We start from the raw sequence: 16,447 nt of genomic DNA, 5'->3' as shown, positions 1-16,447 counted from the left end.
AAGAGAGATGATTATTTCTGTCTATATTTTAAAGCCATGACAGAACTCCAAATCTTACCCAGATGCTGGTAAAGGGGAACATTTTCTTCATGTTAGAAATAATACCCAGAGAACACACCCATCTGTCTGTTATAAGAAAATGTCCAAGTCACATGTTTATCAAGAGAACCCAAAGTGTTAGCGCTAAAATATGCCAAGAATAACAACAAAAAATATCAAAGGAAATAGTGGGCAGTAGGACTTTAAAAGGTGTTTCTGGTGAAAATGGTATCCAGGGTATCTGTTACAGACAAAGTACCTCACAAGATTAAAATTATGATGTTAAAACAATGTTTAAAAAAAAGATGGCTAAGAGATTCATCTCAGATGTGAAATAGAAAATTGTGGATGATATCGTTAAACCATTTGGTGCCTATTTCAAATTTTCACCAGATGAATAAATGTATCTTAGTTCACAGAACTTTGACCCTTGTTAACCTGTATCACTGCATAGTTTAAGGATGTGGCATAGTGTAGGAATTCGAGTGTTTCAGGTTTTATAATGGGTTGTGACCATCTTTGGACATAATTTTAATTAACTTCAACAATCACTTACCTTACCCCTTACAGGGTCCTATATATGAAAATGAATAAGATTGAAATATTTCCCCAAGAGTTCATGTCCATCCAAAACAAACAATCTTAAAGAACTCAAACTTGAAGCCGAGAAGTTAAATGCCATAATAAAGGGGGAAAATGTGAAGGGAGCAGAGGGAAGGAAATGGTTAATCCTGAAGGAAGAAACTGAGGATGTTTCATAGATGAGCTGGCATGTGAGCTGAGCCTGTAACAATGAGGATATAGGGGAAAGCATCCGGCCACAGGCTTTCTCATCCATGGGAAACCATCTTATAGGTTTTGGAGGAGGAAGTGCTCTGAGCAGTTCCGATTTGTTTTTGTTTTTCACAGTTTTTAAACGTTGTAGAATGGAATAAACGTACAGAAAAGTACATACCTTATAAATGTTTAATATCTTGCTTTTTTGTGAAACGAATTCCTATAGGTGTGACTCTCCTCCTACCAAGGGAAAAGCAAAATAAAGCATTAGCGCAGAATCCCATAAGTTCCTGAGTCAGAGCTGGCTTTGTGAGGGTCCAAGCCTCCCTCTCTAGCCTTAGTGTTCTACTGCTGCATCTTGAAATTCTTAATAATTTTGAATAAGGGATCCTGCCTTTATATTAGGTCCCACAAGTTATGCAGCCTTTCTTGTCCCCAACCCTCATTTTCTAACACATTCAAACATGCAGTTTCCCTCCCGAGTGCTAACCATTATTTTTTATTTTCTTTATACCGTTTATTCCCTAATTGCACAAGAACAAAAAAAATCGTTTAATTTTGTTTTTTATGAACATTAGGTAAATAGAATTATACAGTATGTATTTGGTTGTGTCTGGCTTTTTTCCCTCAACATTTTGAGGGAAAGAATCCTCATATCGTGATTCATTCATTTTCTCAGTTACATTTGCGATGAGCTCTATCTACCAGATTACCCAGGATTGATTGATAAGAAGGGAAAAACAAGACTGGGAGCAAAGAGGCCAGCAAAGGAGAGGCCGAACTTATTGGTAACTACAATGCGGGAGCTTGGGATCTATAAATAATACCACAGGAAAATCTCTGCTCTCTAGAAACCAGTATTTCAGAACTCTCAGACTTTTAGAAATACTACAGGGCATAACAAACTTACGCTAAAACAACAGCAACAACAACAAACCCTGCTTTGGGGCAAAGAAGCGGGCCCTGAGCATCTAGCAAGAGATGACAGTAAAGTTTGTTCAAGAAACCAAATGTTATCCCCAGCATGCCATGTTGGCCAAGAGAAAAAAGTATCCTAATTATACACACACACATTTATATGTATATGCACACATATGTGTGATTTATACATTTTTATATTGCTCACATATACTTCTTACGGTGCGCATGAACTCAGGTGTAATAGTAGCATAGACTAGAAATGAGTGTGATTTTTTTTAAATGGAAGTAGTATAGACAAGAAATAAGAAAGTAATTTTTTAAAAGGAAAAGGAAAAATAGTGGAGACGACCTGAGGCTGCGCGGCAAAGTTGGTGGCAGCTGTGCTGGGATCCTGGCGTCTGTGATTAGACATGGATGGGGCAGTGCCAAGGGGCAAGGACTGGGGACAAAGCAGAGAAAAACTAGATACTCTGCGGAGTCGGTGGTGGGCAGTCACTTTTACCATGTACCCCTTATATCCGTGATTGGCGCTGCATTTTCTGAACGATTACTAAATTCACCGGAAGTCTAGGGGTTTCCTGGGTATCTTAGCTGTAAGCGTCTACCTCTGCATTTCGGCCCAGGTCAGGATCTCCGGGTCTTGAGTTCCACCCCTGCCTCCACCGCCTGCTTAGCAGCCAGTTGACTTGGGATTCTCTCACTCCCTCTCCCTCCGCCCCTGCTCCCCCGGCTCCGCCCCTCTCCGGCCCCGCCCCGCCCCGCGCAAGTGTTTCTGAGCACATGCGCATGCGCTCGCTCTAAATAAATAAATAAAATCTTTTTTAAAAAACAAAATAAAATAACCAGAAGTATTCTAGTAGAAGACAGGATCTATTTACAGCAGTGTTTTATTTAGTTGGTAACCCACTTGAAGGTCTATCAGACACTACAGATTAGCATTCTGGGAGAGACAGTCATTATTAAACACACGTGCCTTTTTTTTTTTTTTTTTTTTTTTTAAACACAAGTGACCTTAACTAACAAAACCATGCCTGGTGCAGTAGAGTGCTAAGGCAACACCATGGAGCCAGTCTTGTTCCACAGCATGCATTCCGCGCTATCACTAAGGAAAAGCAAAAGGCAGAAGCGTTTTTAAAAAACGCCGCGAATCCAAAATAAAAAGGAGTTCTGAAAAGGGTAAACATTGTGAAAAAATGATTACAAACAAATATTCGTCATATTAATTTTTTTCTATGTCCTTATTATGTTGAAGGAACTGCATTGGGCAGTTTCACATATGGCACCATACTGTCCTCATAACAATCATTTATATCCCCACTATACAGATGAGGAACTGAAGTTTAAAGAAGTTCAATTAGTTACCTTTTGCTGTACAACAGCTTACCCCCAAATTTAACAACTTAAAATAAGGAAGGTTTATTATCTCACAGTCTCTGAGGGTCAGGACTCCGGGAGCAGCTGAGTGGAATGGTTCTGGCTCTGGATTCTTTGATGAGGCTGTCCTCAAGCTGGTGGCTGGCCTAGCAGTCATCTGAATGCTGGAACATATTAACTTCCAAGTTCACTTTCTGGGCGACTGGCAGGCCTCAGTTACTCACAGCAGCTGGACTAAGAACCTCAGGTCCTAGTCACATGGGCCTCTCCATACTGTTGCCTGGATGTCCTGAAGACACGGCAAGAGAGCAAACCCAAGGCAGAAGCTGCAGTCTTTTATAACTTAATCTTAGAAGACTTACACCACCACTTGTATTATGGTCCATTGGTAACACAGTTCAACACTGAAACGGTGTAAGAGGGTTCAGGGGTATGAATGCCAGGAGGTGGGAACAGTGGAAGCCATCTTGTAGACTGGCTACCACAGAAGGTAAATAAGTCATCCAGTTTTACATCTAGGAAGTGACTGAGCCAAAATTTGAAAGTATGCCTGTCAGTCTAAAATTCCAATGCTCCTTCTACTGCATAGGATTTGCCGGACATGAAAGATTTAATTTTGTTAAAAGGTTTTTTTGTTTTGTTTTGTTTGCAGATTTTTGTGTAAACCAAAGTTAGGTTACCCAAAGCATGTTATCGTATACACAAGCAGACTTGAAAACAAATAAGGATTTTTAAATGTGATTTTTTTAATGAACAAATAAGGGATTGTATTTACCTCACCCAATATTGATTGAACAGGCATGAAAAAATAATGTGTAAATTCAATTGCCTGAAAAATCTGAAGTTTCAGAAGGGTAATCTGATGTTTGGCTTAAACACTGTAGGTTGACTTACACAAGACCATTCTTTAGTTATTTCTCTCTTGTCTTCCCTCACTGTAAAAGGTGGAAAGGTTAAATGGGAATTTTCCCAGGCTCCTTTGCAACTAGAAGAGCATGCAGTGCAGAACTGGTCAGGGAAATTTAACGGGAAGTCTCTTGGTGCTTTTGTTTCATGATAAAGCAGAAGGTCCTTCTTCTGCATCCTTGGCCCCTCCCTCCCAGCCCCACCTTCTTCCTGCCACAAAAGCAGATTGATCTCTGGTCTCATTTCTCTTCACTGAGCTGTTGAACCACATCCAGAAGAACTCCAATTCCAGTCTTCTTGTTATGTGAGAAAGAAACTTTTATTTCTTTGGCCTCTCCATCCCTTAGTTGAGTTTCCAGTTAAGTGCAGCCATAAGTATTTCCAATTCTTTCAGTGTGAGGCAACTTTAGGAGATGTTAAAAATAAGATCAGCAAATCCTAAGGGAAAGAGGGGGTGTTAGAAAAATTTTGTGGCTTGTTAAGAAAACGTATTTCTAAACAATTTGCCACGTAACCTAAATTCCTACATTAGGCCAACTGAGGGATATGACAGCCAGCCACAGTGATGTGTGTTATAATTATTATTTTTCCTTAGATTTTAACAACAGTGTGGGAAGCTAATTTTTTGCAAATAGTGCTGGAACCTTCTATGGGCATCTCTTCTGACCTTTCCCTGACCAGCCTCCCTGACTGCTCTATGGTTTGAACCATTCCCTTTGCTCCTGTGTCAGCTCATTATATTGAGGTCTTTGCCGCAACTGCCGTGACAATGCTGAAAGTGACTATTTTTCCTGTGGCTATCCACTGAAGAGATATGAGCTGCTATAGAAGTCCACCCAGGACCCTCTGTAGTGGCTGCAGCTGCCAAAAACTGCAGGCCCCAGCAACAAATGTTGCAGATGCTGTGGGCCAAACGCTGTTGGCATCTCAGTGGTCTGAAGACCTTGCTACTCCATTGCACTTGCTTTTCTTTCCATTAGGGAGTCTCAACAGGGCAGCCCCAAGGGGTAACCTGAGAGGTGAGCGCTACATTGAACAGATATCTCTCTTTCTCTCTGATTATTCCTGCTCTCCTTGCATGGCATTTATGAGCCTCAACAATCTCTTCCCTTTCTTCTCCAGTGGTACCTCAGTCTCTTACAACAGCATGCTTTTGCTGGCCTGATTTACTGCCTGGGACCTTCCTCCCCTGGCTTGCCCACATCTTAGAATGAAACTACCTTAGGCTCAAGCTGTAATTCTTGAAACGTAAAAGTTATATGAAGTTGGCCTAATTTAACTCGTAGCTTTATCACTAATAAAAGTGTATCTGAATTAAACAGAATAAAAATAGACTGCTTCGTATTTGGGAAGTTACATGGCACAGTCCCAAAACATCCTAGTGGTTACCTGTTGCTTACAGAGTAGAAATAATGCTTGGAGAGTCAAAGATAGTCTTGCTTGTCCAACCAACCTTTTCCCAGCATTTTATTTTACATTTAATGAAGGATCTTCTCAGAACCATAGGCTTCCCAAGGATAAAAAAACCATTCTGTTTTTACAAAATTGTTCAGCTCACCCAGAGGAAATACAGTGGTGTCTGTGAATGTTATTTCTATCTTCCAGCCACCAAATATTAACTGCCTGGGTCACCCTATAGAAAACGTGTTATTCGAGATAGGAAATGTTACTACATATGAGGCTCTATGAGAAAGTAGATTTATCAGACATGTAATTTTCAGAAATTTCCATTCCATTATTACAATGAATATACAATTTTAAATGTTGCTTATGCCTGGTATTCTATTCAAATCAAACACTGAGAATGGTTGAGAGAAAATTTCAGCCTTTAAACCATGTTAGCAAAAGTATTTTTTTTTCCTTTTCCTGATAAAGAATTTGTGAACTTGAGAATAATTCAGTTCCCAAATACAATAGGACACACAGAAGGAGTGAGGGGCAGATTTCTTATAAGCCCCAGGGAAAACTTAGGGCAAAAGAGTTGGAAGCCTGGGTGCACAGTGACAAAGAAAGCACAAATGTGTTAATGATGCTGAAGTCACTGAGAGGCTCTGAATGGTGCTGACACATGAAAGGGCACTGTTTTCCACAGAGAGGAAGATCATTTCTGGAGAGAGACAAAACCAGTGGGGAGAATGCAGCTGAAGCCCTTGATTCACTGGTCAATTGAGCAAACAGGCTGCTGTGTTCTGCGGCCCAGAGGTCATGAACCTGAACATGCTTCATCCCACCTTCTGGACAAACAGGCAGACTACCCCCAAACCAGGCTGTCCTCAGGGACTACGTGAAGAAAACAACTTCCTGGGCAACTTGAACATACGAGGGACAAATACTCCCATCAAAACCCATTACATAAAAGAGGAAAATTCTTTGATAAGTACTTAAGATATTTGTCTTATTTGACTTTTAATTTCTTGGCTGTAGACTACGTGAAGCTGGAAGTTAAAACAGCCATGAGAAAACTAGAACTGGTTTCTACATTTTATATAATTCTATAATAAAAGGTATAAAATAGAAAGCTATAAAATAAATATACAAATAAAAGACAAAATAGAAAACTATAAAAAAAGGGAGTTTTGGGGGGGTCATTTGTTATTTTCACTTTATTCTTTCTGCTTTTTTTATACATTAATTCCTTACAGTAAACATATACTACTTATCTAATGAAAATAATAAAACTTTTTCTTATTGTGAGAGAACCTCCTACACAAGTACAACATTTTCTAGACCAATACTCCACTACTCAAAATGACTCATTTTCTGAGGTTAAGTACTCAAGGTTTTATTTTAATTTAGCGTGCAACAGAAAGAAACACTCAAGAGACCACATAGGTAAGACAGTTTTATTGAGTTCATTTAATTTCCCATGAGTAATGAAACTATTCATCACATAAGTCAGTGGTTTGTGTGTATTTTCACGAAGGTTGGCATATGGGAGATACAGAGTTAATTTTATAATTATTTATTTGTATGTGTTGATACAAAGCCCTCAGGAATTTTTTAAAATTTTATTTTTTCCGTGTTCCAAGATAGCTCTCAGGAATTTTAACAGAATCTGACTGGAAGATTTATCAAAACCCTTCCAAAAAAAAAAAAAAAAAAAAAAAAAAAAATTGAACTGGCATCTTCACAGAATTGGCATCTTCACAGATTCATGGAAACCAAATTTAGCAGCTTAGCAACTTCACGCTGCGAACCACACAGTCACTGTTAAAAACAGTTTCATTTCTACTCTGATTCCCAAGACCACACCTGCCCTCCCAACCTTCAGCAGGTGTCTTGCCATTTCTGTTTACGGAGAGAAGGTTGCTTGTAGCTTGAACTTTCTCAAAGTCTCACCCTCTCAGCTCCAGTTCAGTTCTCTTGGCTTTTCTTGACTGTTGGAGAAAGGATGTGTCTTTGGCAATCCCACTCGAGTCCTCAGACTCCTCCTCTGTCCTCTCCTCAGAAACTTCCATTCAGTGGACATCCTATTGCTTAGATTTCAATCTCTCCTTCTTTACTGATGCCCTCCTTTCAAATGAAAAGCAAAGTGAAATGGGACCATAAAAAATGAAACCTTAAAGTGCTCCAGGAAAACACTAGTTAAAATATCTACCCAGAGGAGGCATCAGCTAAAACTACAAACATGATGAAATAAACCTCTACTTTCTACAAACATAGAGGACAGGTACCATCTAACTGTTCGAAGACCCAACCTCAGTGTCACAGAAGATCAGCAGTCCCACTGTGTGAGCAAAGGCCAAGGGATGGTACACTCGTTTATGCAACATACATTGTCAATGGTTAAGCAGTCCTTACCTGGTAACTTTTACATTAGATTGTTTTCTAGAAATGCCTTTTCATGTTATGTGCAAAATTAAGTCTTTAGAGAAAGGGTTTATCCAATGGATACTTTGGTATCTTTCTCCAAGACTGCACTGATTCTGTGCTTTCACCCAAATAAGGGTAGACTCTGCTGATCTTAAAAGTCATTTTTATGACTCAGGGAGACTGAAACATTAGTATACATTTTTCTAAGGATCCAGGAAGTGTTATGTCTCACCAAGGATTAATATAATCTTCTACTACAAGCGGAACTTGGAAAAGGGATAAAATGTGATTCATATATTCATCAGTAAATACTGATGGAGGGCCTCCCATGTAGGCACTGTACTAAGTGTTATGAGGGACAAGAGTGGCTCCAAAGATAAGCCAGATATGGACTCTACCCTCAAGGCATTCACACGGTGCTGGGTGACAAGACACAGATGTGTAAATAATTATGGTAAAGGCTAGATAATGATTCATGCCATAAGTGAGGCGAAGACATCTAACAGATTTCATAGGAGGAAGTGACCAACCTTAAAAATTTCTGCATCATTTCCTTACTTCATTTTGAAGCCCAAAGCCCTGGTGCAAATCTTTCTGTGGGAGACTACCTGAATGTAATAAAAATCACTACCGAAGAATCCCTAATAGAAAGCATTCACAAGATGGCATCTTTCTGGTACTCATACCAAGATTCAATAATACCCATCCACATGACTACCTGAAGTCCTGACGGTGGAATCTTCTAGATGGGGCTGTCGGGCTACCTGGGGCAGGGTAGTAATTGCTATGCATTTATGGGGTACTGCAGCTTTAAAAGCATGTTTCCATCCATTATCTGTTAATTATTATCCCCAAGGACAGGCTGGCACCATGTAAAGTGCAGCTAGGACACCAGGGTTCTAATTCTGCTCAGTTCTCTCTGATACAAAATGAGGGGTTTGGTCACTAGATTCTCTCCAAGGTTCTTCATGTAGCTAGGTGGGTAGGGCAAATTTTATTATCACCATTTTATAGACCAGGAAACTAAAGTTAGGAGAGCTCAAGGAACCTGTAGTTAATAACTGATATCCAGCTCTTGAGATTAGACACCAGACCTGTAAAAGACAAAGCATTTTCTACTATGTCATACTGAGAACCCCTCTTAGTAAGAGGACAAAGAGAGGCCCACATAGCAGTAATCTAAGTATTTAAGTTATAAATCAAGAGAATGGGCTGTTAACAAAATATCGATCTATCCTCCCACTCTGACAAATACCTCTTTACAAGAACCTGGACGGCCAGATGAGAATCATGAATTCTGGGACTCTTCCAAGTAGGAGGCTGGAAAGGGGCAGTGAAGGGGAAGCTGATGCTACTGAGTCCTCTTCCCCCACCTAGTAGGGCCCAAAGTGCCTGGGAGGGCGCACCTCAGCCCACAAGTCCAAGCACTGCCCACACTCCAACAAAAAGCCATTCCTGGACACAAGACTAAGTTCAGAGGCCCATCCAAGTCCTGGAGGAGGGTCTGTTACTCTCTGGGCGAGGATTCCAGAACTCTGACTCCCTGGAGCATGGTCTAGAAGAGGGTTCAGGTTCCTTGACCGCATGGGAGGGGGCATTATCAAAAGGAGAACCACAGAGCAGAGGTCCCTTGGGTTTAAGAGACAGTCTGATCACACTACCTGAAGACCAAACCTAAGAAAGAGGAAAATACCTTGTGAGAAGGTAGTATGGTTTAGTAGTCACAAACCAGGTTCTGCAGCGAAACACCTGGGCTGGGATCCTACGTTGGCCACTCAATGACTGTGAAATGGCAAGCAAGTTAACCAACATCCCAGGACCTCAGTTTCTTTATCTTTAAAATACATGTAATAAGTATTATGTGGAGTACATGAAACATGTAAAACGCTTGGCAGGCATTAAATGCTGGGTAAGTGAATGTTGCGGGAGTTCTCTTCAGCTGCATTAGGTGAACGCGCCTCTGAGAGGCTTTTCTGGAGAATTATATAAGCCTAGTTATATCCAGGCTCTCTGATTGTCAAGGTTAAACCGTTCTCTCCACTAAATAGTGGGGCCAGGGGCAGGGATGGGCACCAACCACCCCACCCCGCCCATGTCCCGCGGGGTCGGATGACGGGGGACTTCGACCGGCAGATTCTGAGCTACAGCCAGGAGCTCGGGAAAGGTTAATTCGCAAACGTGGCCGTGAGTCACGGCGGGACTAAGGAACTGAAATCAAACGTTAGGACACAGCCTGGTTCGTCTGTGTGATGCGCAAGGGGAGTGGGAAGTAGCATCGGATAAAAAAGGCAAGACTCGCAGCCCGGGTTGACGCAGCTCAGTCCCCTCCTACCCACTTCACTTTAGGGCTCACGCAAACTTCGCTGAGTCTTCTGACAGGTCTTGACATCTCTCCTCCGCAAGGAGGGAGGGAGACTCAGGGCAAGTCGAGACATCTCCCTCGCACCTCCCGTGAGTGCGAGCCCAGCCAAATTTGCAGACAGCACGCCCAAAACGAAGAGACGTTTAATAAGGGCAAGCCTGGGCATTCCCCCACCCCTCCGGGTGACACGAACTCAAAGTGGCCCATCTCCACACCCTAGTTCCCCCCACTTCCCTCCCTGCAAAAACAACTTGGAAATTTACTGCTGCTTGCGGACCAAGAACTGTAACTAGACCTTTCTGCTCCCGTTAAGGGGCAGTCGTGACTGGGCACTTCGAAGTCAGACTCTCTCGAAAACACCAACAAAGAACTATATTTAGCTCTGAGCTCTCCGCCTAAATTCCTCTTATTTTTTCACTCTGAGCTTCAAAACGACTAGGTTGGGGAAGTGGGAGGAAGGGGGCGGGGGGAGCAGCAGAGAAAGAACAGCTGTGCCTCCGCCTCTCAACTCAATCTCTATAAATAACCAATCATGAGCCGAGGCTACTTTTTAGCCAATGAAGCAACCCAAACTGGTAAAACCTTGGCGGTAGCCAATGAAACAACAGTTAGGGGTGTGAGATTTGCGCCCCGGAACCAATGAGCCCCGAGTCTGGGAGAGGTAATTTGAGCTGGAGTGTGGGTGTGTGGTGCAAAAGCTTCCTATTTCTAAGCCCGAAAACCTGTTCTGCCCACTGAGCATGCCCTGACTAGCTGCGGGCGCCGCCACGACTTTTGGATCGGGTTGTAATCCGACCGCCGGGTTTCCGCCCCAGCCGAGTAGGGACGTGGGTGGGACCCTCCAAGTCTCAGCCCCAGAGAGCGCCGGTCACGAGAGGCTACCCCTTCCCCTGTCGGGACAGGATTTCAGCCCTGAGTTCCTGTTTCCTTTGTCGAGGAGCTGAACTGCAGGCAGAGTGGCCGCAGAAGGCCGAGCAGTGTCTCCGAGGCGAAGGGTTTAAAAAAAGCTGCTCCGTGGGTGGGCAAAGATGCTCCACCCGCTGCTCTCGCACTCAAATGCCCTTTGGGTCTCCGACCCGGTGACGACGCACACTCGCTGGGGCCTCGGAGAGTGGAGTCCACAAGCTTTTGATAACGGGAGTCGGCAAGAACACAACCTAACCCATTACGGGAGCGGCCCTCCGCGCCCACACGCTGCTTGCAGAGCCACCGCCCTATGCACGAACCCATCCTCCCACATCTTCATCCTCTCACCTGAGCTTTTCCAGCACCCCTCAAACACCTACACACCCCCATACCTTTCTCAACCAGATCCTGGACTGGAGCCTCTCACAATCCGCTCCACCAGACTCAAACTGTTAGCCCCACCCTCGGGCCCGCCCCCCCGCCTGGTCCCCCGGAAAACCAGGAGCGGAGGATCAGGCGGGTGCGGCCGTCGGCGCACTGGGCATGCTCGCCGGGGTGGGGAGGGCCGGGCTGCGCGCGGCGAGTAGGAAGCCCTCGCCCCGCGGAGGCTGCGGGAGAGAGGGCGATGGGCCGCGGCGGTGGGCGCACGCTCTAAGGGGACTCATGCCACGCGCGTCCCTGTCCGGCGCGCAGTTAGCAGTCACCTCCGCAGCCCACCGCCACCACCCCTTCGCCCTCCCGGGCGGCCGCACCGAAGAGCTGCAACCGTCGCCTCGCACAGGCTGCCGGCATTGTCCTCCCGGTCCGCCGCCAAGCCTGCCGCTGCCGCCGCGGACTGCTGCGGGGCCCCGGACCCGCGCCCCAGGGACGCGCCGCCGCCTTCAGGGTCCCGGCCCCCGGCTCCTGGTCCCTGGCCCCCCGTTTGGTGATTTCTGAGCCCTGCGCTCCCTAGCCGCTCTCCTAGGTTTTTCCTGCAAGGCTGAGGAAGAGGAGAAGTCGCCTAGCCGCCAAACCCAGGCTTCCTCCGGCGCTCAGCCCCGACGGGGCCGCGGCAGGCGCGGCGAGAGCGCCGACGGAGCCATGAGAGAGTACAAAGTGGTGGTGCTGGGCTCGGGCGGCGTGGGCAAGTCCGCGCTCACCGTGCAGTTCGTGACGGGCTCCTTCATCGAGAAGTACGACCCCACCATCGAGGACTTCTACCGCAAGGAGATTGAAGTGGACTCGTCGCCGTCGGTGCTGGAGATCCTGGACACGGCGGGCACCGAGCAGTTCGCGTCCATGCGGGACCTGTACATCAAGAACGGCCAGGGCTTCATCCTCGTCTATAGCCTCGTCAACCAGCAGAGCTTCCAGGACATCAAGCCCATGCGGGACCAGATCATCCGCGTGAAGCGGTACGAGCGTGTACCCATGATCCTGGTGGGTAACAAGGTGGACCTGGAGGGCGAGCGAGAGGTCTCGTACGGCGAGGGCAAGGCCCTGGCCGAGGAGTGGAGCTGCCCCTTCATGGAGACGTCGGCCAAAAACAAAGCCTCGGTGGACGAGCTGTTCGCAGAGATCGTGCGGCAGATGAACTACGCGGCGCAGCCCAACGGCGACGAGGGCTGCTGCTCGGCCTGCGTGATCCTCTGAGGCGCCCGCGGCTGCCGCGCGCTGGCCGCGCTCCGCGCACAAAAGCCAAACGCACCCGACTCTCTAAATGTGATTTCTCTTCTTGCTTTGAGATTGGAGACGACTTTGCATTGGCCGGGGTGTCCCGGGAGCCCGGCTGGCCTGTGCGGCCGGCGTCCCCTGCCTCCGCCCCGTGTCCGAAGGGGTGTCCCGTCCTCACCATCCGACACCCGGTGGAAATGTGGCTCTTGGAAGCATGTACGTTTCTCATTGATTTTGGTTGACGCATATTTCCCCGTTTAAATGCCGTTAGGGCGCTGTATTGGCAGCTTGACACCGGCAAGCGAAAGTTTCAGCGTGGAAAAAAAAAAAAAAAATGGGGTGGGGAGGAAGAGTACGAGGAGGAGGTGGAAAGGGAGGGGGGATTTCCCCCCCCCCAACAACCCTTTTCTAGTTGTAAGTTTTAAATACATGGAAGGAAGTCCGGGAGAACCAAATGAAGGAGCAGGAGGAAGGGAAAAAACTTTTTTGGTTTTTTCCTTGTTTTCCAGGAGTAGCTGGAAATTAAGATGGGGTTCCTTTTCTGCCAGCTTGGAAGGGCAACCCTGTGACTGATTGTGATTTTAAGGATGTCTATGCAAAGTTGGATTCTTGTTACAGTGTATCCAATCTGAAGTATGCACATCTGAACTGGGACTGTAAACACTGATGCCAATACAGTGTGGGGTGCCAGAAAGTGTCTGCTGATATTTGTGGAAAAAAAAAATCTATTTTGTTTACCTACTGTATCAAAGGGGAGTCTGGGGGAGAACGGTAGTATTTTTTTTTTTTTAATCAGCTGTGAAAAAAAAATGTTACAGATCTGCACATTTTTGTGTGTACTATTGTGTGCCTGTGTGTGTGTGTGGTTTTTCTGGGTTTTTTTTCTTTTTTTTTTTTTTGAGTTTAGCTTTTTGTTGTTTTTGGTTGGCAGTGACAGGTTTTGATGACTAGCTCTTTAAAATACAGTACAAAGACTTCAAAAATGTGATTCAGGGCCCCCAGCACCCCTGTGTCTGCAGAGTGCCTTCAAAACTCAGCTGTTCAGCCGGTGCCAACCTGTGAACTTCCCACCATATCCCAGAATCTGCTATTCCCCAAACCACTTCCTAGTTTCCTTTCTGTAATCTTCCTGAAGGAGCCAGGACAATAGGGCCTGTTGTTTGGTGAATTTCTTGATTATTTCCAGCCTTTAAAATGTAGTTTCCATGTCTTGCAATGGGCTTCCCCCTCCCTTCTTTCTTTCTTTTTTATTTTGCTTCATTTTGTTCAAATGTTCAGGTATTTAGCTCCCCTTTTTATATTATTTTTTTTTAAATTTTTGGTTATCTGTTCTAGGGTGTTCCTCCAGAAGCAAAGAGCAAAATTTTATTGTTGTGATGTACCAAGAGAATTCTAACTAACTGTAATTTTTAATTCCAGACACGTGTTTAATCATTGTCTCTTCATTTTAAGACTTTTAATACAAATGTCATTTTTAAAGAAACAAACCTAAAACTATCGTTTGTGTTTCTGTGTTTCATATTCAGTGATTTAATACAATATCATGGCTGAGGTGGATGGGGGCAGGTGCTTGATGCCCGCAACAGAAAAACCTCAGTGACAAGTTGGGTGACATTACTTCCAACTCCTTAAATATGGAAAAAAAATCATAAAGGTCTAGGAAGCCCTGGGGGTATGGCCACTATCACTTAACTACAAGTTACGAAGGATATTGAATCTGTTCTGCTGACAGGGAGTAGTTTACCTCACTGTGGGTAGAGAAGGGTAGAAACCAACTGCTAATACTGCCTTAGATTTGGTGAAGTTGCCAATCTCCTGACCAGGCAGGGAAGAGCTTTTAACTTTTCTTTTTCTTTCTTTTTTTTCCCCCCCAGTGTTTTGTTCTGTTTAATTACATCACATATCAAGTCAAAAACATGTTTGAAGATGATTTTCAGTCCTGAAGTCATACCCAGTAGTGTTTTCTGCAGTACATTTGTATGGGTTGCAGAATCTTAATACTAGAGGTTTTGATTTGGAAATAGATATTAGAAAGAAAAAACGAAGATGAACCCCTAACTCCCATTAAGCTGCAATTTGTGGACCATTTTGACCTCATGAAATTTTCCTTCCAACAGTAGGAGGCAGTGTGAGCTGTTGCTGCTTATTTTATTTCAGTTAAGGGCCTCTTTACTAGTATAATCTCTGTAGAATAAAAGAAAGTATATGACTGTACATCAAGAGTGTACGTGATACCCTCAGCTGTGTGAAGTGTAGGTGAAGTCTTCTGTTGGGGAAGCCAAAAGAAGTTACAGGCCACAGGCATCTTTAAAGCTATTAACATCTTGCCTTAAAATGGGTCCTTAGCCCAGGTGACCTGCCCCTCTTCCAGCATGGAGGAGGAATAGAGAATTGGCCTGTGATGGTCCTATAGCCATTTTTTTTCATTCTTGAGCTCACATAAGTTTAGAATCACACAGTTGAAAGGCAGTATGTGTATGATAAATACAGAAATTAATAGAAATAAGTTTTTGTCTTTGCAAATATTAAGTCTTGCATTTGAGTAAATTTAGTTTTTCAGTATATATAAAGTGTTGAAAATTCTGAAGACTTATACCAAGTACTATGTGAAGGATTTTTTTAAAAAGCATTTGGTGACTGTTTCTTACGGCTTTGTTTTTTTGGTTTTTTGGTTTTTGGTTTTGTTTTTGTTTTTTGGAAACCTTTTGACATAAAGTGCTGCCAGTATCAGACTCACTTAAGACCTGTCTGTGCTCCTGAAAGGAGTTTGAAAACATTTGAAAAGCCAAATTGGAAGCGAACTAGGCTGATGGGTCCATTAATCATCTTCACAGAGGATTTATTCACTTGCATGACTAAATACTTTATAGGTCTGAGATGCCAGGGCAGAAGATTTTAATATGTTTTTACTGAGTACTGTGAAATAAATGCTTTCTGGGTTCTCAATGAAAGAAATTTTGTTTGTGTGCCTGGAGCAGAAATGTCGCAGTTCTGTGTTTTGCAGCCTTCTCCCTTATTTTCTTGACAAAATTGAGAGAGATTGAGGGCATTGTTTTAAAGAATATGTCCGCTTCTTTGGCCGGGAAGAGCCCCCTTGTAGGAGTATGGTGTGAAGAGATAGGAGCATTTGTTTCCATGGAAAAGTTGGGTTGATATGAGGGTGTTAAAGGAAGCAAGGGAGTTTGCTATAAGGCAATCACCTGCTCCAACAGAAACTGGGTGGGAAAGGAACCTTTATCTTGGAGAGCAAAAGTTAACTAAACTTGGCCCCTGCTGTTTTTTAACAGCTTTTCCTTTTGGTCCCTGTCCTCCAAGCTTTATGTCATTTCAAAGGTCTATTTTTGTCCTTTAGTAAGAACCTTAGAAAAATGGAAGATACCATCATTGGAAGTCTAACATTGTCATGTTTGGGATTTATGGCTTAAATAAAACAATTTCTGGGTTGTTAACTATAGAAATAGACTTCCCTGAATCACATTTTAGAACCAGATCAGCTTGGGGTTAGAATTACTTAAAAGTATGAGGCTTCACGCTTCCTGACGAGTTAACCTTTTTTTTGGAGGTGGGGGGGATACTAAAATGCCTCATTTCTTTGGCCTGTTGTGGTAGTTTCATAAATGTTTTCTCCAGCATGTGATTGCACCTCTTGAGTCAAAGTTCAGTATTTCTCGCAGGTAGGGTGGGAAAGTGAGAGAA

The 16,447-nt window shown here is 44.1% G+C and overlaps 1 protein-coding gene and 1 long non-coding RNA gene across 5 annotated transcripts; one reads left to right on the top strand and one right to left on the bottom strand.

Annotated features, from left to right (window-relative positions):
• Positions 1-6,853: 6,853 nt before the first annotated feature.
• Positions 6,854-11,552, bottom strand: LOC111148816. The gene is made up of 2 exons (XR_002640718.1): positions 11,491-11,552; positions 6,854-7,530 (listed from the first exon to the last, which is right to left on the bottom strand). It is a non-coding gene; the product is annotated as an uncharacterized LOC111148816 (long non-coding RNA).
• Positions 11,553-11,799: 247 nt separating this feature from the next.
• Positions 11,800-15,409, top strand: LOC111151873 (RAP2B, member of RAS oncogene family). Of its 4 annotated transcripts, none has more exons than XR_002640887.1 (2): positions 11,800-12,967; positions 13,261-15,409. XR_002640887.1 is itself a non-coding variant. In XM_022510110.1 (2 exons), exons 1-2 carry the CDS (start codon positions 12,179-12,181, stop codon positions 12,728-12,730), a joined length of 426 nt encoding a protein of 141 aa, XP_022365818.1. In that variant the 5' UTR covers positions 12,118-12,178; the 3' UTR covers positions 12,731-13,586. The 4 variants fall into 4 exon arrangements, 3 of the variants coding, with proteins under 3 accessions (XP_022365818.1, XP_022365817.1, XP_022365811.1); XM_022510110.1 differs by having other exon boundaries at positions 12,118-12,238; positions 12,365-13,586; XM_022510109.1 differs by having other exon boundaries at positions 12,118-12,313; positions 12,365-13,586.
• Positions 15,410-16,447: the final 1,038 nt, after the last annotated feature.

Source organism: Enhydra lutris, unplaced genomic scaffold (assembly GCF_002288905.1).
Source record: "Enhydra lutris kenyoni isolate GAN:26980312 unplaced genomic scaffold, ASM228890v2 scaffoldscaffold2, whole genome shotgun sequence".
NCBI classification, from domain to species: Eukaryota; Metazoa; Chordata; class Mammalia; order Carnivora; family Mustelidae; genus Enhydra; species Enhydra lutris.
Note: the sequence above shows the minus strand (reverse complement) of the source record. Positions and strands in the feature narration are given on the sequence as shown.

Bases quoted from the DNA above. Each gene is read 5' to 3' on its own strand.
- LOC111151873 (XM_022510103.1), top strand. From the start codon at position 12,179: ATGAGAGAGTACAAAGTGGTGGTGCTGGGCTCGGGCGGCGTGGGCAAG.